This window comes from Bos javanicus, chromosome 2 (genome assembly GCF_032452875.1).
Source record: "Bos javanicus breed banteng chromosome 2, ARS-OSU_banteng_1.0, whole genome shotgun sequence".
NCBI classification, from domain to species: domain Eukaryota; kingdom Metazoa; phylum Chordata; class Mammalia; order Artiodactyla; family Bovidae; genus Bos; species Bos javanicus.
In genome coordinates, this window is record NC_083869.1 from 34,321,690 (window position 1) to 34,347,990 (window position 26,301).

General features: G+C 38.2%; 1 protein-coding gene across 6 annotated transcripts in view; it reads left to right on the top strand.

Moving 5' to 3' along the window:
• Positions 1-26,301, top strand: part of FAP (fibroblast activation protein alpha) — a 79,694-nt gene that overhangs the window by 49,125 nt on the left and 4,268 nt on the right. For 4 of the 6 annotated variants that reach the window (XM_061436720.1, XM_061436729.1, XM_061436711.1 and 1 more), the window contains 6 exons: positions 931-1,055; positions 5,845-5,892; positions 11,676-11,774; positions 12,233-12,302; positions 13,044-13,238; positions 18,897-18,951. In XM_061436720.1, the coding sequence (XP_061292704.1) occupies positions 931-1,055; positions 5,845-5,892; positions 11,676-11,774; positions 12,233-12,302; positions 13,044-13,238; positions 18,897-18,951 (592 nt within the window). The remainder of the gene's footprint in view (positions 1-930; positions 1,056-5,844; positions 5,893-11,675; positions 11,775-12,232; positions 12,303-13,043; positions 13,239-18,896; positions 18,952-26,301) is intronic. The other 2 variants (XM_061436749.1, XM_061436740.1) reach the window with 1 other exon arrangement.

Here is a 26,301-nt window from a genome sequence, read left to right on the forward strand (position 1 = left end):
CTGATCACCCTCTACCATGCTCAAGGCAAGTCGGGGCAGCAGTAGAAGGAACACTGCAGTGGCCACAGGTACACTCACCAGCCACATCAGGACTCCACCTCTGGCTGCATCCTGGCATAAAACCACCTGGTCCTCCCCAAATGAGACTCTGAGGGTTTGGGGTAAGGTCTGGGAGTTGTATGTTACAGCCAACTACTCAGAGAGTTTCCCCAGCGTGGTAGGTACAGGTTGGCTTGTGTAGGGCCATTTTGAGGGGGCATTTCCAAGAAGAGCTTCCATGAACCCAGATTTCCTGCCAAATAAAATGAAAGGCATGAGATCTACTGAGAACCATGTTTGTTTGGCTTTTTTCCCTCCCCTTCTAGATACATGATAAGGACAAGAGATCCCCTTTTTGGTGATACTGTCAAATATTTAATGTCTGTTTTGCCATGGGAGCACACATTATAGGAGGTGATTGAGAAAATTCATGTAATACACATTCATTAAGTTAGTACTGTATACCAGCCACTGTATTTATTCCTATAATGTGTGATTTATTTTAACATGACTTGCTTTGAGCAGATGGGAGAGAGATGGTACATGGGACATGAAAGAACTATGCATTCTCAACCACTTTGTAAAGTAAGAGATTGATAGCTATGAGAAGTGACTACCTCGCTCCCATTTGAGGTGCTAGATATTTCTCCCACCGCCAGAAAACCGCCGAGGGCTTCTCCCTCAACGTCTGTGCCTATTCAGGCAAAGATGGATTGAAGATCAGATAAATCAAAATACTGTGATTCTCCCTTTACTTTAAATGATGTTGGCAACAGAAAAATAGTGAGCTTGATGTTAATATGTAAATCAGTCATTTTGCACAGAGTAGTACTTTTTGATAAATACAATCTCACAATTTCAGCTTTTAGTTTTATTTTCATTTCCCTCCAGAATTAGCATTGGAAGCCATTCTCCAAGCAAGAAGTGCATTACTTGCCATCTAAGGAAAAAAAGGTGCCAATATTACACAGCAAGTTTCAGCGACTATGCCAAGTACTACGCACTCGTCTGCTATGGTAGGTAACGGGCCTAACACACGCTCTACCTCCTCTGCCTCTTTCCTTGTTCTTGTCACCATTATCTGATCAATCCTTAGCTACAGGTTATTGAGCACCTGTTATATGTGAGGACCTTATCTGCCTTATCTTATCTAATGCTTACGGGAAAAAATGTAAGGAGGTTAGGAAGGTATTATTATCTCCATTTTTTGCAGTTGAGGAAACAGACCTTTTGTAAAAGGTCCACACTGCTGGTAAGCATCAGAGCCAGATGGGAGCAAGAGTTTCTTGGCTGTAAATCCCAACCTCGTACCCACCATGTACCACAGCACCATGACGTTGTATTGTGAGAGCAATATCATAAAAGAAGCATCCTCTGATAAAATGGTTCCTGGACTTCAGCCCCATTTGCTTGGAGAAATGACAATCTCCTATAGCCAGGGAAAGAAATCTGAGCTGTTTGTCTTGGAGGCCAGCAATTCTTTGAACTATAGCTTCCATGGGTATGGAAAATAAGCTTTTGTCACCTAGTATATCCTTTCTGAATTTGAGAAACATGAAAAGTAATTCATTCAAGTATTAAAAAAAAAAAAAGCCCATAAAATATACTAGATGTTTCTTGGTTGTTTAGGTTACATGTCCATTTAACAAATAATTTCTATCCAGATAATTTTATTTTATGCATAACCTTTCATCTGTATCTTGAACGCATAGCAAAGCTGGGTTAGGCAACCAATAAATCATTGAGATATGTTAGGTCCTTGCTAGTCATTATGGGGATTTTGGAAAACTGATCTGAAACGTATCTACCCCTCCATTCTTTGTTCTGACACCCCTTCCCCCACCGCTATTAATCCCTGAGTTTCCCTGAGAGTTCAGGGTGGACAGAAAACAAAAGGGAGTTATTACAAAACATAATGCCTTTCTTATTTCTGGTGTCAACTGCTGATATTCAGGTGGGCAGCTCAGAATATAAACAGAATCTCTGACTGATTTCAATCCCTGATCAGTGTAGAGGACCCTGAGGTTCCCTTTACTTGCCAAAAGAAAGGTTACCCTGACATGCCACTTCTTCAGTCCAATCACCTGGGCCCAGACCCTCACCCCAGCTCTTTTGACTATGTGAAAATGAGTAAGCATTTTAATTCAAATGCTCCCTTCAAGATGGCACAAGATACCACTTTAATACAACACTTTCACAAAAGGTTTGGTCTGTGGCATCTCTGTAAAGTCAAAAGATTGTTGTTCATGACCATATGTGCTGATTGTGGCTACAGCATTTCAAGGTATACGTTAAATGTCCCTCTCAATTTATGTGCAACATTTTTCATCCCAAGCTACGTATTCGTGCAGCATATATTGAAGCTTACATGCCAGGCACAGGGTATCATTGAAATAACTGTCCTGAATCATCTGGTTGTCTATTTTCTCTCCTGGAGGCAGAATAAACTTTCTTTTCATCTTTATATTCATAAGGCCAAAAAAGAATGGTTAGTGCATGATAGACGTAGAATGTTTGTGGAACGAACTTAGGTAACTAGGGGAGATCAAAACATTGCTGCCTTTTGCAAAGCACACCCCAAGCCTCATTTTTATGCTGATATTTGTTGTTGTTCAGTTGCTAGGTTGTGTCTGTCTCTATGCAACCCATGGACTACAGCAACACCAGGCTCCTCTGTCCATGGGTTTTCCCGGACAAGAATACTAGAGTGGGTTGCCAATTCCTTCTCCAGGGGATCTTCCCGACCCAGGGATCAAACCTGCATCTCCTGCATTGACAGAGAGATTCTTTATTTCTGAGCCACTAGGGAAGCCCTTTATGCTGATATATTTACTGATAAAGACATCAGTGACCCTACTCATACAAACACATTTATAGTTTATGTATTCTGCATTTGTACAGTGCTTTAATGCTTTTTGAAAGCACTATACCACTTCTTAGTGTCTTCCTAAGATCTTCTTGAGCCTAAGTACCCCCTGAAGAGTAAGAAATCAAATACTAATCTCTCATCAAAAGTTGGTGAAAGACTCCTTTCTGGAACTTGAATCGCCTGACTTTTCCACACTCACTCTTCCTCGGCAGTATGGTAATTTCCCATTTAGCAAAAAATATACTGTGTGGGAAGCATCACATCGTCTGGTGTTTTTGAAGCTCCAGTAAAATGAGTCACTGCACCATCATAGGAAAAACCTTGAAATCTTCCCCTTTAGGACTAAGAGTAAAGCTTCATTATGTAACTTCAAACTCTCTGAGAGAGATGGTGAGTAAATCCCAGACAATAGGACTGAAGTAGGTAAAATCATATTGATGATGCTAATGGAACAAAAGCAGGGCAAAGAATACTCTGCCACTAGGGCCACACCTTCAGGCCACTTGTGTCAAGGGCAGTCGGTCATTAGTTTGTCTCATAGTTTGGACAAAAGATATATGCTAGTTATCCCTACTGGAACTGCACACCTATGAACATCCCATAAGGTGGGTGCTATTTGACTAAAGTTTAGAAATTCAGATTCATGTCTCATTTTCTTCAGTTTAGTTCAGTTCAGTCGTTCAGTCGTGTCTGACTCCTTGTGACCCCATGAATCGCAGCACACCAGGCCTCCCTGTCCATCGCTATCTCCTGGAGTTCACTCAGACTCACGTCCATCGAGTCAGTGATGCCATCCAGCCATCTCATCCTCTGTTGTCCCCTTCTCCTCCTGCCCCCAATCCCTCCCAGCACCAGAGTCTTTTCCAATGAGTCAGCTCTTTGCATGAGGTGGCCAAAGTATTGGAGTTTCAGCTTTAGCATCATTCCTTCCAAAGAACACCTAGGGCTGATCTCCTTTAGAATGAACTGGTTGGATCTCCTCGCAGTCCAAGGGACTCTCAAGAGTCTTCTCCAACACACAGTTCAAAAGCATCAATTCTTCGGTGCTCAGCCTTCTTCACAGTCCAACTCTCACATCCATACATGACCTTACATGCTAACAAAAATTACAATGTGTATTTGTACATTTTAATAATGTTGAAGAAAATCTAATCAAAATGAAAATCTCTGAAATTAAATTCTATAAAATTGAGACTCCACACAGTAAGTATTGCTGGTTTTTGAGGGAGCCTAATAAATGATATCCTTTCTCCTCGCTCTCAGGTCAGATTGAGGAGTCAGGCAGGAAATCAAAATATAAAGGTTAACTGGAAAGGTTAACTGCCTATAAAGGTTAATTGGAAAATGGGACTAAGACCCCAGAATCACAATTACTCATACAAATGTGGGTGTAACCAGACAGCCTCTGGCTTCGCCCGTGGGGCCTGCCACTTTTAACACTTATAGCACACTGAGAAGCAAGTCAAAAGCATCTTCTCTGTAGGCCAAAAGATGTCAGGTGCAAGGCAGAAGAAGGAACTACTCACATCCAGGGTTTCTAATAACTTTACAAACATATTTCTAGGTATTATTTATTCTATAGTTCAAGTAATAGTTTTTTTTTTTAAATATTTACAGATATTGTTAAAATGACCAATTTTTGGACTTCCCTGGCAGTCCAGTGACTGGGACTCCATGCTTCCGCTGCACTGCAGGAGAGAAAAAATTAGATCCCTGGTTGGGGAATTAAGATCAAAAAAAAAAAAAAAAAAAGAAAGGGGGCCAATTTCTGCACAGAGAACCTGAATTCCATGTCAAAATATATGGTGGACACTGGTTTGCCACTCAGACCTCCTACCTTCAGGACTGAGTCGTCATTTCTCCAGCTGCTGAAAGAGCTGGTGGCTAAAAGCTTACAGCTGGGCCCGCTGCACCCAAGCCAGAGATCACTTGTCTCTCAGGCCAAAACCAAGAATCACTCCATTCTGGGAGATAAAAGGCAAACTAGTTGGTTCCATTCAAGACAGCGCCAAAGGCCAGCCAGCTCCAGAGCTCCCAGTGAGGTTGGCTGAGGTCTCTGTTGTGACTGCATCCTGCCCCACTTTCCCTCAGTACCCCCACTTTTTTTCTCTTCCCCCACAGCTGGGATCCTAATACAGCACCCCAGATGAACTTTTGGTGCACAAAACAGACCTCCTTCTAGGTCTGTTTCATAGGGAATGTGTCCTGTCACAGCATTTTGAACAGGAAATATTTTCTGTATAAATTAATTTCTGCCTATAGCAATTAAGGGGGCTTTCCTAGAGAACCAGCTGGTAAAGAATCTGCCTGAAATGCAGGAGACCCGGGTTCGATCCCTGGGTCAGGAAGATCCCCTGGAGAAGGAAATGGCAACCCACTCCAGTACTCTTGCCTGGAGAATTCCACGGACGGAGAAGCTGGACAGGCTGCAGTCCATGGAATTGCAAAGAGTCGGACACAACTGTGTGACTAATTTCATAGCAATTAAGTGAAAGCAAAAAAAAGTTGCTGAGCTCAACCTACCAAAATAAACTGAACATTGAACCAGGAAGCAAAATTGAAAATATAATCTGAGTATTGGTGAAGTTAAAGACACAGCTAAAACTGGCCCATACAGCATATCTTCCCAGAAGGCCATTTATCACTGCCGCTTCCCATTTGTGTAATTAGATACTGACTATTTAGGATCACTCTTGGAAATATATACAAGCAACTATTCTCCTATAACTGTTCTTTGACTGGGCTCTGGTCTCATGTATTGTTTGAATGTAACTTAAAAGGGAATGTTTACTTCTTTATGGGAGAAAAAAAAATAGTTGCATAATTAAAAGAGGTAATTGAGCTTGACAGCAATCATAAATACAACCAGCAATTCTTACTGAAAGCTAAATGTTATTTGAAAACTAAGCCATGCTTTTGTTTCATCCTCTGCACAGGCCCAGGCCTCCCCATTTCCACCCTTCATGATGGCCGCACCGACCAAGGTACTGTCTCCTACATGCTGTGGTCTTAAGAAATCCTGGACTCTTGTGACACTAGAGAAAGCAAGACAGCTTCCCCACACCAGCAAGGGGAACAGTGACATATAGCTTATTGCATAGCTTTTGATTATATTGATCAACCTATTCTTTGTCAAACCTGACCAGATGAAAGTTAATTATTATTTGCAGTAAGAACCTGGCATAAAGCAGATGAGTTATGTAAGACGAATTAATCCTGTCTTCGCCAATCACCCTTATAAAAACACAGAAGCTTAAAATTGGAAGGAAACTGAAGATTTTTAGTACACTCTCCCTCCCAAATAAGAAGGCCTGTTTTTTTTTTTTTTTTAACATCCCGAACTGGAGATAAGTTCCGGATATAACTCCAGTTCGAAGCAGAGGGTGACTATCATGCTAGCTTTTTTGTTTTAACAGCTACATCACACTGTTGCCATGTATGAGAGCCCTGAAATTTGGAGGCTCTTTCCATTTGCAACTGCTATCAAGGCAGATCTCCTCCATCCTGTATTCGTGATATTGGTTCAAAAATAGTTCACAGCTCAAAGATGACCATTTTTACTCTCGACGGAAATATACAAGTGTATAATTGCCCTGAGACTCTTCCTGCGGTTCTCTGTTACCTTTTGATTTACTATGAGACATTGTGGGGTTGAAGTTGATGGAATCTAAGGGCAAAAAGGGACTTCAGCACTCAAGCCTGTGATTGTCCTTGGACAGCTTTGGTGACAAGTCAGGAGACTGACTGCTTTGGAATTAGTTTGGCTGCCAGCTCAATGGCCTACGCACAGGTGAAAATAAGGCAATGAGGAAAATCAGAGTCCATTCAGGAGCTCAGGACAGGACAAGCATTGAAATAATGAAACTGTGAATTTAGTTTCGTTTTGAAGTTTTGGGGGTTTTATTGTTTTTTTTAACCTTGTGTCTAATAATGAAATACTTTAAAGAATAACAGATTGTATTTCTGAGTTTGGCTCATTTCAACCTTCAGTGAGAGAAATTTTAAAGCAAGACTAGTTTCAAATTTCTAAGTCTTTGTTTTAATGGAAATCACCATAAATGTGTAATTCTCATTTGTTCTCAAAAGAGAACAGAATCTCTGATTTGCATAAAATAATCTTGATAACTTTTAGCCATTTGAATCCAGGGAAAATAATTGCATGACTGCAAAGTAAAGGTCAGCTTCTCTTTTTTAATGAATTTCCACTTTCTTACTATTCTTCTCATATTTCTGCTAGATACCAATTTTTGTACTGATTACAAAACTTTTATCACCTCATTCAGTACTTACAAAATAGGTACAATGTTCATGTGTCTATATATGTTATATGTATTTACATGTTTTTAACTCTCAAAACCAATGAAAATTCTTTTATAGTGCAGTTCTGCAAACTTGCCCCATGATGAAATTCTCCAGAGAGGTTTATTATAAATATAGGTTCTCAGGCCCGCCTCCAAAATTCCAGTTTAATAAGTCTTATATTGGGCTAGGGAATCTGTATTTTTAATCAATTACGAGATAAGTTTTAGAGTAGCTTTTCAGAGCAGATTCTATGTCTTCTGTTTATTTGTAGTTTCTCTTTGCATTTGGTGCCAAAATTTTTCATTCAATACACATTTATTAAGCACCTATTAAACCAGGCACTTTGCTAGAAAATACATCCTAAAAGTGAACAGATATTGCATTAGAGATGGTCCTGTTCTCAGGAGATTACAGGTCAGTGGGGAATGCAAAAGTGTGAACAGACAGTTACAACACAGTGGGATTAAAGTATTAAGATAGGGAAAGTAGAGATTCATGAGAGCGTATTAGCAGGGCTCCTCCTCTGGAATAGGGGATTAAGAAATGTTTCCTAATGATGACTACGTCAATCTTAAGACTCATAAATATAAGGGAGAGGTTGATGCTGTTTGGATGTCTAACTTGGTCAAATGGATTCACAATGATGCTTTTTCTTGAAATACGGGACCCACACTGGAGAGAACGTTTTTGGAGAGGTGATGAATTTTGTTTTGAATATTGAGTTTGAGGTGCTGATGACATGTATCCAAAAGGAGCTGTCCTGGAGTGACATACTTTTGGATCTGGATGTTGGAGGATTAGTTTGAGTTGAAGATAACTATCGGAAAGTTATTCATTTATGGAATACCTGGTTACTTTGTGGAAATGGATAAGAGAGCAGAGTGGGGAAAGTGAGGGTGGGCAAGGGTAGTAAAGAATGAGCCTAGAGTAAAATTGTGCAGAACACCAACATGAGAAATGGAAAGAGAAAATGAACCTATAAAGGAGACTGAGGGCGGAGAGAAGGAGAAGGACACCCTTGAGAGTATGGACTCATGGCATGCAGGGGAGAAGAGGATCTCAAGAAAAGGGAGTGCTCGACTGTGTCAAGCACTTCAGAGTGAAACAAGACTTGCCCTAAATCAATGAGCTTAACAAAGTAATGATGAGCATTAGCTTAGTCAGAACAGTTTCAGTGGAGCAGTGGAGGTAGAAGCAAGATTGAAGTAAATTTAGGTTTGCATAGGAGGTAAGTAAATAAAAAGAGACTATTTTCAATAGGTCTGACTGATGAGTGGAGGAAAGAGGTGAATAATCCTGGAAGAAATTGATAGAGGTTTAAATTAGCTTTTGAAAGCTGATAAACATTTGAGAATGGTTGAATGCTGATGGAAGAAATGTGGAGACCATGGTTGAAGACATAAAGGAGTGGATGTCCCTCCACTCTGGGTAAAGTGGAGTCCAGAGACAGGTGAGGAAATTAATCTCTGGCCTTGTGATGAGAGACAGTGAGGAAATTTCTGATGTAATTCTATGAAAGTTTGCAGAAAATAGGGCTTTCCTGATAGTTGAGTTGGTAAAGAATCCACCTGCCACAGTTTGTAGAAAACAGTGCAATGGCTATATTTTCTCTGCAAAGTGAAGTAAAGTCATTGGACAATAACAGATAGCACTTGACCCAGATGCTAAAAAAACATAGAAGAGTTGACACTTGACATGGAGGACCCATTTGAGGCTTAGGAACTTCAGACACAGCAGATTTTCATTAAAATTGCTCAGCTGATTGAATAGCCTTATTTATCAAGTTTCCTGAAGATTCTTCACATAATTTAATCAATGAATAATATATCATAGTTAACATGATTTTAACAAATAAATCAGATGTGATCTATCATTCTTACACCTTGATTTCATCATAATGAAGAGTCTCCAAATATACGGAGAACACAACCACATATCATGTACTTGGTACTGAGCATGCTGGGCATCGAGTATACAATGATGAGTAAAAGAAGGTAAAAGGTATAGTCTGGGCTGTATCAATCCTTGACATATTATATACTTCCAAGGCAAAGCCACATAGAGAAGTCCAATTGCAACTCCTCCCTCTCTTCACAGCCCTATGAAATTCTATTTTGCTCCATGAGGTAGGAAAATTGCTCATCTACTATCCATAAAGATGCAACTCTGGACTGTAGAAGCATTAATAATCTTTTCTATTCAACTTGTCATTTCAGTAAGTCCTTAACTGGAAACAGACTAGAGAAGGAATCAAGGTCAACCCAATCAGGCAACATCCGTGGATTGTCTCAGACTTCCAGCATCTGTTGGCAAAATGATAAACATGGTCTAAGTAAATATTACAGCCACTCTGTGTGCTTGTTCCACATAGATTCCCTTTATCCTTGACAGTTCCACAATCAGAACCCGCACACAGAGAATGAAGGACTGGCTCCATTGTACTTAAGAACTGAGTATTCATTTAACTCATTTTTTTAGTTTTGAGTTTTTAATTGAAATATAGTTCATCTACAATGCTGTGTTAGTTTCAGGTGAATAGCAAAGTGATTCAGTTATGTATGCAAGCTAAGTCACTTCCGTTGTGCCCAACTCTTTTCGACCTCGTGGATTGTAGCCTGCCAGGTTCCTCTGTGCATGGGATTCTCCAGGCAAGAGTACTGGAGTGGGTTGCCTTTTTCTCCTCCCAACCCAAGGATCAAACCCACACCTTTTACATCTCCTGCATTGGCAGGAGCATTCTTTACCCCTAGCACCACCTGGAAAGTCCTTAAAGTGAAAGTGAAATTCGCTCAGTTCTGTCTGAGTCTTTGTGACCCCAAGGACTATAGCCCGCCAGGGTTCTCTGTTCATGGAATTTTCCAGGCAAGAATACAGGAGTAGGGGCCCATTCCCTTCTTCAGGGATCTTCCCGACCCAGGGATCAAATTTAGGTCTCCTGCATTGCAGGCAGATTCTTTACCTTCTGAGTCACCAGGGAAGTCCATATATATATATATTCTCTTTCATATTCCTTTCCATTATAAGGTGTTACAAGATACTGAATGTATTGATAGTTCCCTGTGCTATACACTAGGTCCTTGTTATTTATCTATTTATACACAGTAGTACATATATGTAAATCCCGGCCTCCTAATTTATCTCTCCCCATCTCCTGCTATTCCCTTTTTTAGTTTTAACTTTTAAATTGCCACAACTATCTCTTTCCTGATGGATTATCCAAAGTTAAAATGAAATGTATTATGTATCTTATACAACTCATACCAAAACATCTATCCTTGTTCTAAGATTAAATGTAACACGTTGGAGCAAAATGCCATGAGTACATGAAAACTGAGAGTTAAAAGAGAAGTGGTTTGGCAAACTTAGTGTAGTTACAAGTACTCCCCCAGCTCCCCATCTTTAAGGACCACTTCTTTAAAAAAGCACAAAAACAAGGAGTCCACAGGCCTGCTGTATCTCAGAAGTCATCCAGACCCTCTTTTTAAAAATAAAGCTACAAACGTCACTTATTATTCAAAAACCTAACTTTTCTCAGGAGATCAATGGGTTTGTTCAGTTAAACAGCAGTTTTTTAGGAGATCTTTTCCAGGTTCCCCCTTTGAGAGTTCTCTTTAGGAGTCTTGGGTTGGCTCAGATGGTAAAGAATCTGCCTGCAATGCAGGAGAACCAGGTTCACTCCCTGGGTTGGGAAGATCCCTCGGAGAAGGAAATGTCACCCCACTCTAGTATTCTTGCCTGGAGAATTCCATGGACAGAGGAGCCTGGAGTGCTACAACCAATGGGGTCACAAAGAATCAGACATGACTGAGTGACTAACACTTTATGATGAATGACAAAGATCATAGTGTGTATATATGGTTGTCCTACTAAGATATATAACTACCTTGAAAGAAAGGATTTGAAGGAATTGATTGCACAGTAATTTAATTACACACACAAAAAAAGAATATCCTATATTAAGCAAGTACAGCAGGAAGAGTTTAAGAAAGAAACAGATATGAAAAAAATCACAGACTTAATATTTGATCTTGTGCACTGAAGATTTAAAAACAAACTTTATAGCTATATACTTAATTGCTTTAAATATGAAGTATCAGCAATATGGATTTTATTTCTACCACTTTTGTTTTAGTGAATATTTTTTTCAAAATGCTACCTACTCAGGGTACTTGTTAAAAAAAAGGTTGAACACAGGAAAATGTGGCTGAAAAAGCATTGTTACTTCTGTGATTCTGCTCAAAATGTGTTTTGATGCCATCAGGGTCAGTTTAGGAGACAATGATTGAGGTCTTTTACAAGGTCATCCCTGCTTTAAAGCCTGTATTAAAAATCTGCTTGTCAATATGAAAATCCTTAAGCAATCCATATACCATTTCAGTTTCATGCATAGTAAATTCAAAGACATTTTAAGAAAGAAATTTTTTATAGAACTTCTATTAATTAAAAATGAACTTTTTTTTTTAAGAAATTAAAATCCTGGAAGACAACAAGGAATTGGAAAATGCTTTGAAAAATATTCAGCTGCCCAAAGAAGAAATTAAGAAACTTAAAGTGGATGATATTAGTAAGATCTTTAAAAACTTCTCATGAATAAATATGAAACTGAGCACTTATCTTGCTTTTTAAAAACAAAATTGTAGGGTAAATATTATAGTACAACCCTATAATATTACAGGATCTTAATTTAGAAGTCTTACTGTAGCAGTAAGGTTTTATGAAATATCTTTCATATGTTTGTGAATAAGGCTGATATTTTTTCTATAGCTCCATTTCAACACTGATTTTTTAAAAGTTTATCTAATTTTAATTTTAGAATGCATGCTTCTAGAAAAACAATAGTTCGATATTTCTAATAACTTGTAAATTAGACAAAATACATAATAAAAATCAAGAAAAACATAGTCTTGATTCTTCACAATTTACTAATTATAAGTTGATTTTATATTATATATTATTATTAAAGAAAATAAATAATGCTGAGTATAGTGGAATGAAGATTTTTCTCTGTTTTTGTTTTTCAAGCATTGTGGTACAAGATGATTCTTCCTCCTCAGTTTGACAAATCAAAGAAGTATCCCTTGCTAATTCAAGTGTATGTAATATTTTCTTTGGTTTAAAAACTATTTATTGAAAGCATGCTGTATTAAATACACATTTGTGAGATAGAATGAACCATTCTCCTCGGTAACAGTTCCTATTGATGCTGTTTTATATATTCCCCAACTAATCAGAGTAAATAAAATATGGCTATTTAAAATAGCTTGAGAAAGTTTTGAGATTTTTAGATGGACTTGCTTGCATTTGCTGTTTTGAATTTCCTTTGTGTGGCAAATTGCCTAATGTGTCAGAATACCTTTGAGATAGAGAAATTGCAGCCAAAAAAATATTGTAAATCATCTTCACATCTTATGTAATTGAGTTAGAAATGAAATAAGGGAATGGAATACATTTTGTGGAATCACACCCCAAATCAGTGCTGACCTACACACAATTTGCTTAAAACACCATGCATTTTTTTTAGTATATCTTATGCCTGCTTTTAGCAAGTGGCAGGTGGCAGAAATGACGAAAAACCCACACATATTCCTTGAAATGCCAACCCTAGATGTATCCGTTTTGGGGAATAGGAGGGGCTGTGTCCCAGAACAACTTCCTTGTAGCAAACCTCTGGGAAAAGCCTGGTCCTCTCTTGATTCTGAGCCAGTTCTAATGCCGCTGTTATTGAAATTTTATCATACAAATGTACTGGGAAATACTAAAGGCAATTCTTGGCCCCGATGGGAAGTTGAGTTTCACAAAAACATCAGAGATTCTCTTTCTTTTTTCCCCTTAGGTATGGTGGTCCCTGCAGTCAGAGTGTAAGGTCTATATTCGCTGTTAGTTGGATATCTTATCTTGCAAGTAAGGAAGGGATAGTCATTGCCTTGGTGGATGGTCGAGGAACAGCTTTCCAAGGTGACAAACTCCTGTATGCAGTGTATCGAAAGCTGGGTGTTTATGAAGTTGAGGACCAGATCACAGCTGTCAGGTGAGCGCCTTCTCATTCAAACAGAAACGATGTCAGCAAAAGTTATGCAATAACTTCTGGGTTTCTCCATCCTTAATGCCTTAATGCTTTTTGTCTGTTTTCCTAACATCATCTAAAGCTATTTTTACCCAATATGAGAAAAAAATTATTCACGGAAAAGAGTAGAAAAATAATTCGTAGTGAAAGATGATAAATACTCTCTTTCCATGGTTTAGTCATTCTAATAGCCTTTCATTAACATGGCTCACAATTAACAGAAAAATTTGTATAACTCTAGGAATGGTCTGTAGAAAACCGGACATCTGAGTGCTCAAGCCTTGTGGATTCTACCTCATAAATTCAGAAATGGCTCAAGATTTCATCGGCACTATGCACTTACAGATATCAGACATTCATTTGTAATTAAACTATCATATTAGCAAGAAAGTGTTTTCCTACTTTCACTTGACCAAAAAAAAATTATTTTATGTAATGGAAATTACATTATGAAAACATTTAGAGGAAATACAGATTTATAATCTGACTTCTTCCCAATTACATTCTCAACCACAATTTATGGCTCAATCATTTCTTCCTGAAAAAAAAAAAGAAAAGAGTCACCAAAATTGTTCCTAATTTGGAAGCACTGTGCAGGATTCTTCTGGATATTTCTTATAGCTGTCAGGTTTCTGTTATTATGGTATGAGTAGGTGACATTAGAGAATAGTAGCTTGTAAATGTAAAAACTAACAGTCTGATTGCACTCTTGGTCATGGATATACGTGCATGCATGACAGCTAAAGGTCAAACAATGCTTCACAGAAAGAGCAATTTAGAAAATTAATTAGTATGTTTCTTTTATGATCTTAATATCACTAATGGTTATTGATTTCAGTGTAGCACACAGAACACAGACTGTATTTAACAAATAGGAGCCAGGCCCAGACAACACTTTTCTGTATTTTTTGTCTCTAATCAAAGCAGAAGAGTTTAGACTCACAAGTGATATTTTTTTAAAATAGAAAAGTAATCATATGCTTTTAAACTTTCATTCTGTGAACACTAATTACACACACACAAAAAAAAAAACCATTAAATTAAAAGCAAAGTCTATTTGGATAAAATCTAACAAATTAATAAGTAAATTATTAAATAATGTTACACAATCTGTAGGCATTATTCACACTTAACTTCTAGGAGGCTCTGTCTTTCCTACTCACCCAGATTTTTGGCCTTTCCACTGTTTCAACTTTTTTGAGAGATACTTCTGTGTGACAGAGAGTCATAGGAAAGGTAATTCAAAGAAAAATCCCAAGATACAATGTCTCATATAAGACTATGGTATGCCTTACAAATATTAACGCAGCTATCAGCATTATAGACTTAATTCTTTTTTGGCTGTGTGTCACACTTGTTTGTATTAAACCATGCAATAAAACACCAGGGACACGTAATCGTGGGACAATATCAAAGGACAGAGCTGTAAACTGCGGTTTATAATTCAACTTTCCAAAGTTGGTAGAGCTAAAAAGTGATTTGTTTGGTGTTGATTAAAAACAATCATTACCATCATACATCATTATATGTTTGTGCATTTATTTATCACCAAAAATGTGGCATTCAAATTTAAGAGGAATACCTCAAGAAACGGAAGAGATAGAATAGATAACTTCTGAAAGTTTTTCTTTGGATGAATTGAAAATTTAAACCTGATATCCATGCATTGACCTTAACATAAATTGTTATTTCTGTTCAACACATAGAACAGGAAGCCACAAATTCTATTGATTTTTCACAGTAACATAAATGACGCTTAGAACTGAAATGAAGATTGGACCAGAGGCTGTAACTGTCTACCTTTACCTCCTCTGAGCCATTTTTGGATGGAACCTGAAGAAAGTTTTTGTACTGTAGATCAGACATATGTTCACTCATTGACTCAGCCATTCAAGAGCAGGTGAAGTAGTATATGCAATTACAATACTCTGTATAAAATCATGCAATTTACAATCTCAGCTTTCAGTGCACTTGCAGTTTCTGAAGAGAGAATAAACCACATGGAGCTTTCTGTATTTGCCTCAGTGAACAGGGGTGTCTGTGTGGCCCATGCAAAGTGCATCTGCAGCAGTGGAGATGCCAACTGGCCTTCACCTTGCTTGAAGCCACTATTCTGCCAAAGTACAAGGGAGGCCTGGAAGCCTGATGTTTTGAGAAGACAAAAGCTAGAGAATAGATTCATAGTGATAATTCTGGAAAGAATTCAATCACATATTTTCCAGAGAAATATTTTAGGAATCAGACCCTGAATGTCTGACCTGAAGACTTGGGATTGTAATCCCTCTATGGTAGCCCTCCAACTCTTGTTGCTGTCTTTCAGTCACTAAACTGTGTCTGATTCTGCAACCCCACCAGGACCGTAGTCCTGGTGGGGTTGCAGTCCCCAGACCGTAGTCCACCAGGCTTCTCTGTCCATGGTCCTCAAATTACCTCTTCCTGCAAAAAAAAAAAAAAAAGAAAGAAAATGAAATTTGTTTCCTTGAATCTCTTAGCAAATGCAATCAGGCTAAATTTTTTACATAGCAAAAAAATCATATGTACATATTTGAAAATACTAGTAAATTCTAGTCAAGGTTGAGAAATAAATTCAACGAAGCAAAGCAGGGGAAAAAAAAGCCCTACAGCTGCACAAATTTTGAATGCCCCAAAGGAAATGCATTTGAGGTCAAAGCTTAAGTAAAACTGAGACCTATGTTCTTCAGTCTCCTTTGCAAGTGGTACACATGCAAAGTGGTACACATTCAGTAGTTACAGGGTCAAATCTGTTCATTTGGGGTAAGTTCGGCACTTTAGACATTCCCACAATTTTGAAACTTTATATAACTTCAGGGATAGTGGTAAGAAAGAATTATATGAGAAACAATATACTGTTATACTTGATACCAATAAAAACATTTCCAAAATAGAATAATAATCAATCAATAGGGTTTCAAACTGATCTTTAGCCTAGGGTTATTTTTAAGAGAGAAAATTTGTAATGTCCAGACCAGTCTCCAAAATTAGAAAAACATGCTTTTTCCCCTGTTATTAACATTTGTTGATTTAACTACATTATTGGCAGTATTTCTGATAACCCTCCTGAAAGCTCTTCAGAATTTTGGAGGTAAATTTTATAAAGCTTGGTTGGTCTCAAAGTGCTCAGATTATCTAGCTAACCTTTAACCTAGTCTTGCCACATTAAGTGTTAATGTTTCATTTCCATGTTAACTATTGCGCTATCATTTCCTGTAAATGTCATCCTTTTGGAATAAACCTAGGAAGGGAGCTGTTAAGAATTTCCTGTTCCCATGTATCACCTGTTATTTGCTTTTACCCCAGATGCAAGGCAATATGATTGCTAGCTTCTGGGAGATCATAAAATCATGATTGATTTTATGGCTTCGAACTGGCTTCAAGCACTAGCAGCAAGATTGCTTTGTTTGGTTTTTTGTGTGTGTGTGTGTTTTTTGACAAAGAAAGTGAACCTTCTTTTCTTCCATTTGGCTTTTGAAGTTTGTGGGCAAATTGCCAAAATACCACAGTTGACAGCCCGTTTTCTCTACCTACTGTGAACAAGCATCCACACAGGTAGCAACTCTCCGATTGCTACTGCATTTCTCCCCTGAAGACGCCTCAGTGTCCTTCAGAATTAGTGTCGAGTAAGCTGTGACTGACGGGGCTTCTTCCCATCTGTTTGTCCCGGGCATCTGCCCAACTCCTCTGTGCAGCAGAAACGTGCATTTTGAATACATGCAACGAGCAAAATGGTTGCTGTGAAATCCCTTTAAGAAATTCCATTATTCAACTAACGCAAATCACTCCATTCTAGTTCCAGAGAAGAATGAGGAAGGACATTAATGTCACTTAAGGCAACCAAAAAAAAAAAAAAAGTTTTTCTGGTCATGAGTGTCACTTTGGTCTCATCCCCTTCTTTTCCTTCACTGTCCCATCCAGGCCTCTGTAATGGCTCATTCACTTTGCTTTTTTCTTCCACTGCTTCTGTTTCTTTGAGAGTTTCTTCTATCAAAACACTCCCTAAATAAATCACAATGGCTCTCGAACACCAGCCTTCAGGTAAGCATGGAGTAAATTAGCCCAAAACACTCTTGCTTTGTAGCAGCAATGCACTTAGATTTCTGAGAGTTTCCCAGGACTTTCTGAAGGTCACCATTAAGCATGGCCCTTTGCTCCTAAGGAGAGATTTGTCTTCAAACTTGATTTCAAATGGAGGGTCTTTTGTGATGGAGCTTGAATGAATCATGTTCATATTCTAAAAGATACATGTAGTTGTCCAAACCATGATAAACAGAGGGTATCTAAATATGATATGAGAGAGGGATAGATATTTTTCCATGGATGGATGTGACCAAAAATGAGACAGAGATTATAATGTGTGCGTGTGTACTAAGGCTTCAGTCGTGTCCAACTCTTTGCTACCCTATGGACTGTAGCCTGCCAGGCTCCTCTGTCCATAGGATGCTCCAGGCAAGAATATTAGAGTGGGTTGCCCTGCCCTTCTCCAATTATAATGCATGTCAACTTAAATAAAAGGTTAAAATGAGGCAAACTCAAAATTGTTTAAAAATGAGTTTATTCAGGTATAGCAGAGGAATTGCAGTTCTAGACTCACAAACTATTTTAGCAAGCTATAGGCCAGTTCATTGAGGGTTTGGGATAGGCTGTATTATAGGCAGGGAATATAAGGAGGGAAGAGTTCAGTGAGAGTCTGTTAAAATCAAAAACAGAGACAAACTTTGACTACTACCTGGGCAGATAAAACTAGTCCCATCACACAAAGCTCAATTCAATGTATTTTGAGGAACTAACCTGACTTGGGTTATTTCTTGTTCTGGTCTCTGGAAACCATAAGCAAAACTTTCCAAGGTTGATATGAGGCCAACTCTCTATCATTTAAGAAAATTTCAGTAATATCAGTTTTCTGTACATCAGGCATATATGGAAATCAGTCTCTTGCAGTCCTGAGGGCACTTGTGTGTGATTTTCATTTTTATTTTTCAGTCCCATTTTAGATTGAAATTCTTTCACATTAACACGTAAGCAAACAAAATCATAAGAAATTAATAAAATTTAAAACAGGAACAACAAACCCTTTTTTTTTTCCCCAAAAAACTTGCAGATTTGGAAATTTGGTTCCACTCAAAATACTATTTCTTCTGGTGTTACTATGAGCCTGTCTCTCTCTCTTTTTTACTTATAAATAATTTAACTACATTTAATATCAAACTCAAAAACAGGTAGCTGTAGTCTGAGAACCTGAACTAACCATTTACTTCTTCAGTGCATGAAAAAATTATTTCCCCTTTTGATCAATATTCATTTGCTGACTATGAGCTTCTTCACCTGAGCCCCAAGTAACACCAGGACAATTAGGGTAGGAGGCCTTACAGCCAGGAGAGTACTACTCAACAGATGTACCAGAGAGTTTAACAGCTCCTTTTATCCTTTGCAGAAAACACAATAATATTATTTTAATTATTTGTAAATGCAACCTTATTATGCATGTGTTTAAACAAAGAAAATGTAGCATTTCTATTAAATCTTTGGATTAAATATGCTTGTGTAATGAAGTAAATGTCATGTGTACACACTTAAAATTCTAAAAATTTGTTTCTTTTACTTTAGAAAATTCATAGAAATGGGTTTCATTGATGAAAAAAGAATAGCCATATGGGGCTGGGTGAGTTGTTTTATATGTTTTATGCCTGTTATTTGGTTCAGCAATCATCATTTTCTAAAGTGTTCGCTTATAAGATTTCTCATGAAATGTTAATGTTGCAACATAATTTGATCTGTCAATGGAAACAGTCAATTTGGATAATCTGGGCTTCAAAGTGGTGGCTTTCAGCGTTTGTTCCTTTTTTAAAAATCATTTTGTTTCTCCTTTGTATAGAAAATTAACTCATAATTGATACTCTTTCACTTAATTTCTGCTATTAGAGTATATAAAACTAAATCATATTTATCAGAAGTTTAATTCCCTTTGTTTTTTTAGAGTTAACATATTTCTTTTATACCTCATCATTTCATTTTAATGAAAAGCTACAATAAAGTTGAAAATTACAGGAAATTTCAAAGTATAAATTCCTTAGGACCCAGTCTATCCTAGTCATATCTTGGCTATTTGATTCTTATTTTTATAATCAAAATTTTCCCCTGAACTAATGTTAATTTCTGCTAACTGGAAAGAAATAATTATTTATTACTAGTTATAGGTCGTGGAGATCATTTCTCAAGTTTGAGAAACTATACTGGTTTTCTAAATACATACTAAAAAAAAGTGGCGACATTTACCAGTCTTGGGCAATAAAGTCACTGGAAAGTTCAGAGAATTATGGGAAAGAGTTTAGAATCGCCTATTATAAATTATGATAATCACCCTTCAAAGATTTCCTGTTTCACGTTTTGGTCTGAATTTGTACATTTGCAAGTCAATTTGCAGCCATTTGTGCTTGGGTTGTTTTTCTTGGCTGTTTTCTGAGAGCGGCCTGCACAAGATGGAGGGAATGAAACCCAATATTGAAGGGAATCTGCAGGATTCCTCTCAGCTCAGTGACCAGATGAAGAGCTGTTATGAATTTGTAAAAAGTTTTTACTTCGAGCCATTTGGTCCTTCTTAAAACTATCAAGTGTTAAGTATCAAAACAGAATGGAATTCAAATGGGTGGAAATAAATGAAATATTTTATAGTGAAACATTTCAGATGAGACTTTTCTTACCATCCATTTTTATAAAATTTCCTAAAGTAAATTCTTGAAAGATTCACATTTTGAACTGAACCCTTACATATAATCATGAACATTTCTTTCAGAGTTTCACTTTGCTTTTACTTCAGGCTTTGAAATAACCATAAAGTGAACTTTTAATTTCATTTCTAGAACATTCTAGGTTGAAGTACTTTGGTAGAGAACCACATATGTAGATGATTTAAGAAACCCACTCATCACATGAAGGAGAGTGGGCTTTATCCATGACTCTGTAACATGTTTCTCTTCTTAGTTTTCTGTTTCTGTGATCATTATACTCTATTCATCCTTTAAATGTTGGTGTTTTTCTGGATCTGGTCTTGATTCTCATTGTTCTTCACTTTCTTGGGGAAATCCACATGGTTTCAAAGACGAGGCCAACTGCCAGATGCCTGCCACTAGCCCCCACCTCTCTCTTCTGAGCACCACATTTCAAATGCCCGCTGATCATGTTTCCCAAATGTCTTACCGAGGCCTCAAGCTTAACTTGCTGAAGTTAAACATACTACGTTGGTGTTGTTCAGTCTCTAAGTCATGTCCAACTCTTTTGCTGCCCCTTGGACCATAACCTGCCAGGCTCCTCTCTCCATGGGATTTTCCAAGCAAGAATATTGGAATGGTTGCTATTTCCTTCTCCAGGGGATATTCCCAACCCCAGGGTTGAACCCGCATCTCCTGCATTGGTAAGTGTATTCTTTACTACTGAGCCACCAGGGAAGCTCTAAACAGATAATAGTCTACTTTAAAACAAATTTTCATCTTTAATAAGGACCTTACCACATACCTGAGCTTCCCAGGTGGCTCAGTGGTAAGGAATCTGCCTATATACTGCCTAAATACCTGTGCAGGAAACACAGGTTTGAGAAGATCCCCTGGAAGAGGGCATGGCGACCCACTACAGTATTCTAGCCTGGAGAATTCCATGGGCAGAGTGGCCTGGTGGGTTACAGTCTATAGGGTTGCAAAGAATCAGACACGACTGAAGCCACTGAGCATGCACAGTGTATACCAAGTCACCCAAATTCATAACTCTAGAGATGCTTTCAACTTCTCCAGCTCCCTGACTCCAATATTCGATTGATTAGTGAATTCTGTCAATTCTGCCTCCAAATATCTGAGTCTATTCTCATCATCCTCACTGACATTATTTTAGTTCAAGTTTCTTTATATGTAATTTAAACCAGAGCTTCTCAAACCTTAGCTTATATAAGCATCACCTGGAGAACATGTTAAAGCAGTTCCCAGGGCCCTCACACCAGGGCATCTGATTCTGTACTCCAGAGTGGGGTATGAAAGTCCACTTGCATGGACCATAGGCTGGGAGGTACAGGTTTAAATCTTGCAGTTGTACCTTAACTAGCCTCCTTGCTTTAGTTTTGTAAGCTCCAATGTTGCTGATGAAATTATTGTTCTAAAACACAACTCTTTCCATGTTGCTTTTTCGTTTATATTGCTCATATATATTCTAGGGCTACCTGCTGACTTCAGCCTAGGGCCCAAACACATTTACTTGCATGCAAGGCCCTTGGCAATCTGATTGCAACCTACTTTCTCAGTCTCATTTCCCTCTACTTTTCCCCAGACCTTATAAATAATTTGATTTGTCTGTTCCCATGAGTCAGTCACGCCTGTTCAATGCACCTCAGTGGCCATCCTCTTCTTCCATGCCCCATGTCTTCCTCTCTCCAAAATGCAAAATTTCTATTTATTCTTTTAAGACCCAACTCAGATATGACCTTTGTATGCTCCAATAGCTCTTTATTACTGCTCTTATAGGAATTACCATTTTATCTTATTTGTGCATTGTTTTCTCTCACAAGGATGTAAGCTCATCAATGGAATGGACTTTGTTTTTCAACTTTGTTTCTCAAATGCTTAGCACAGTATTGGCCATCTCACATATCTATGAGGCTGTTTAAGCTGAATTTAATCCTGTAAGTTAACGTACCTCCAATGTGTCGTACCATGAAATTTGGGGGCAAACGTTCTCTGGTCTAATAATTTGATAAATTATGAAGTCTATATAATAGTGCATATAGGTTCCATGAAGAACAGTAAAGAAATCTGTTATTTTTTTTTAATATAGTATTACCAAAAAGTATTTGATTCCATGGATACCTCTTTGAGATGTGGTCTTGAAGTCAATGGGGAGTGAAACTGGAGTCTTAGAAAGATACTTTGGCTGCAGAATGAAGAATAGCCTGATGTTGGGAGAGGGAGTGGTTCAAAGGAGTAGGAGGGATGTAATATTGGCAACAAATACCAAGGGCCTGAATTTATGCAGTGAAGAAAGGGGCAAAAATAGGTCATAGTTTTGTGTGCTCTTTTATAATATAATAAGCAGACATCTATGGGAAATTGGAGAAGGGAAAGAGAAAGATGTTGAGAATGACCACTTGGGTTTGTCTATCTATTACTGTGTTCTGTAAACATCTGTTTCCACAAAGTATTAGATACCTTTCTAAACTGAGAAATACACTAAAGCTAACTATACAATTTTTTCTTTGGCCAGTTGGTCAGTAAGTTACAAATCATACATTTCCCTCCATTATCCAGATTAAGAAGGGGAGAGAAGACATTTTCATTGTACCTTTTCATTTTTCTGGCGCACAAACCAAATTCTAGTAGCCTGGATTTTAGCTACTTAATAGATATGTACTATGCACTATGTACTCAGCCCTATGCTTAGGAAGTGTCTGTTACGACAGTGGTTCTGACCTGGCAATTTTGCCACTCAGGGGACATTGGCAACGTCTGGAGACACTGGGTTGTCAGAACTGGGGGAGCACTACTAGCATCTAATGAGAAGAGGCCAGAGATGCTGTCAAATATCCCACAGTGCACAGGACAGCCTCCAACAGAAAAGAACTATCCAGCCCCCAATGTCAATAGTGCCAAGGTTGAAAAACCTTGATTTATATGAAGAAAAATTAAAGCAATTATTCTGACAATTGAAGAGCAGCAGGGGTTTTGCTAAATTATTAGAATAACAACCTCATTTATGGGCTTTGCTTTGTTAATATAGACCTAGCCAGGTGGTGTTGAATAAGCATTAGTTCGTGATTTAATCTTAGTTCCTTTCTCTTCCAGTGACTAATTATAAGCAATTTGAATTGCTATGTGTGATCAACGATGTAAAAGTAGGACAAATGCACCTCTATTGAGACTATATTAGACTGAATTTAAAACTTCCCAACAAGGTTGCTCTAATGTAGGGATATAGAGGAAGTGGCTTGTTGTCAGATGTCCTGCGGTTGAGTCTCAGCTCCGCTTACTCTAAATTTATTCTGAGCCTCAGTTTCCTCATCATGAAATGCAACAATAATTTCCCCCCAAATCACTGTGAGAGTTAGATGAGTTAATAGGAAAGTCATATATTAAACAAATATTGATTCTATTCCCAATGTGTTTCAGATTGCATCATCAGTGCTAGGGGGGACATTCATTAACAAGATGGACAAAAATCTCTACCTTTATCAAGTTGGGAATGGTTGGGGAACAAGGCAATACGCAAGAAAAATAAATAGCACAGATAGAATGTTAAATAATGATTGATGAAATGGAGAAAAGCAAAACAAGAAAGGAGTAAGGAGCGTCATACAAGATTGATGCAGTTTTAGATTAGAAGGACAGGTGAGACATTTACTTATTTATTTATTTATTTGAGTTAAGACTTGAAAAAGGAAAGAAGTAAGCCATGCCAATTTTGGAGACAAGAAAATTCCAAGCAGGGGGTGGTGGCATTTGCAGAAGTCCTGGGGCTAGATCATGCTTGGAGAGTTCAAAGAACATTAAGAGAGCCAGTGAGCAAAGAGAAGTGGGATGGGGGAGAAAGGAGACAGAGCCTGTAGGACCACAAAGACTGTTGCAATGACCTTAGCCCCACAAATGTTAACTAGTTATTATTATTGCCTGTAAGCAAAATAGTCCAGTCCGATTTATAGCTCCCATCAGAATACTATTCCATAAATCCCTCAAAATTCTGTGCCGTTCTAAGAAAGTTTTTAAAGATATCCTCCATTTAAACAAAATGGCAAGGCATCTAAGTGCAAAGGACAAAATTCTAGAATTCTCATGGCCAATCTGCTCCGTGGGTTCTTTTCTTACTGCATCCACCCACTCTGCCTTGGAGCCCCACCCATGGGAGAACAGAAAAAAGTCAACTCGGGTGTTTTTTTTTTTTTTCCTCTCTTTATTTCTACAATAGAAACAGCTTTTCTAAGCTGCCTGAGAATTTAAAGTACACCTTCTTTTGTTGTGCTGCTGCTATACTAGTTTTGCTTTTACAAATTTCTGGAGACAATGTGTTCATATCGAAAAGGTGACGATTTTATTCAGATACCACACTCTTATCTAATCAGTGAACAAATACAGATTAATATTTTTATAATTTCTAGGATTTGGGACAGAGATGTTCAAAACCCTTTTTACTATATGCAAATGCTCTAATTTCAAATATCATTCTGTGCTATTTTGTGTTATGGGGCATACAAGAGGAAAAGCAGAACCCAGTATTATAATTTGCAGTGAACGTACTTTTCCAATAAAACCGTAAACAATCAAATTTCTAAAGGACTCAGGCTTACTCTACATGCATTTAAATCTAAAATTAAGAACAAAGAAGAAATCTTTCATTTCAGTAATAGTTGTTGCTAACCTACTAATCCAAACAGATTATTTTTATAAGTAAAAATTTGATCCTGATGAGAATTTTCACTTATCAAAATGATTTTAAAACCCACATTTTCCTTCTGTTTTTAAAATATATTTTTCCTCTATTAAAATACGTTTTAGTTCTCCTCCAAGTATAATGAAAGGAGGCCACGGTATAATTGGAGCTGCCTCTTTTAGTCTGTGTTTTGTAGCCAAGGGTCCTCAGTAAGATTCCCTGGAGATGGAAACATAAAACTGTAAACTAGTTAGAGCATTCTTTTTCTAACAATTGAATTCAGCAAGAGGGTTTAGCTGATCCCTGCGGACCATGTATTTCGTGGATTAAGACTAGACCCCGGCCACTGACCTGCTGCCTGATTTCACCCTGTCTGTCTGCTGTCTCTCCCTCGCTCTGTAGGGCTCTCACTCCCACCCTGTCTTAAGACTGACTTTTCTGTGACAAAAGATGATATGATCTCTCCTGACCTGAGGGCAGATCATTCCCAGAAGTTTGTGGTAATAACAGGGCACACCCTTAGTTAGAGAGCCATATTGTCCTCTTTTGATTTTTAGGGATGTCCTGTGTTGGGGCAAGAATAATCACATCCTAATCTAGCACAGACATTGGTGGGGATGAGGGTGGGTTTTGAGCAGGACACTGCTTAATCCATGTGCCCAGAGGAAGCATCTCTCTCCCAACAGGTAGACAAATTTGCCTTCTGGGGGAAGATGCAGCTTTATTATGAAGTTCTCTGTTCATTTTTTCATTTTCAGGAAAAGGTTCAAATTTCCAAGTGACACAGACACACATCTCCTTCTGTTATCAGAGTCACATTTCTGAATCACCTACTGATTCCCTGGTAAAGAAAAGTGATGAGTGCGAAACCTGCTTCAGACTCTGCAATTTGTATCTCCTTTTGTGTTTGTGTTCCCATTAAGTTGAGGTCGTAGGGGCAAGTAAGATTTGTTAAGGCACCAATGGCTTTTCCTCCTTTGAGCTGCTATGCCAGAAATCCTCAAAACAGAATACGTGTATACAAACTCTGGCCATCTCTTCAGTTCAGTTCAGTTCAGTCGCTCAGTCGTGTCCGACTCTGCGACCCCATGAATCACAGCATGCCAGGCCTCCCTGTCCATCACCAACTCCCGGAGTTCACTCAGACTCACATCCATCGAGTCAGTGATGCCATCCAGCCATCTCATCCTCTGTCCTCCCCTTCTCCTCCTGCCCCCAATCCCTCCCAGCATCAGAGTCTTTTCCAATGAGTCAACTCTTCGCATGAGGTGGCCAAAGTACTGGACTTTCAGCTTTAGCATCATTCCTTCCAAAGAAATCCCAGGGCTGATCTCCTTCAGAATGGACTGGTTGGATCTCCTTCTCTTAAACTACACAAAAGGTTCTTGTGTCATTCCCTTGACGTTCTCTTTTGAAAACAAATTAAGTAAATACACAGATATAAGTTTTGCCTCACATTACTGTTGTACATTGTGGAATGTATCTTGCTTTTACATTTGGAAATGATCTTTTTTGTGTGCACTTTTTAAGAGTAAAATTCTGCTTTTGCCATAGCAAGGTCCTGGTGGAAAAACACAGAGGCATGGGTAAAGAAATTTTTGCAGAAAAATTGCAG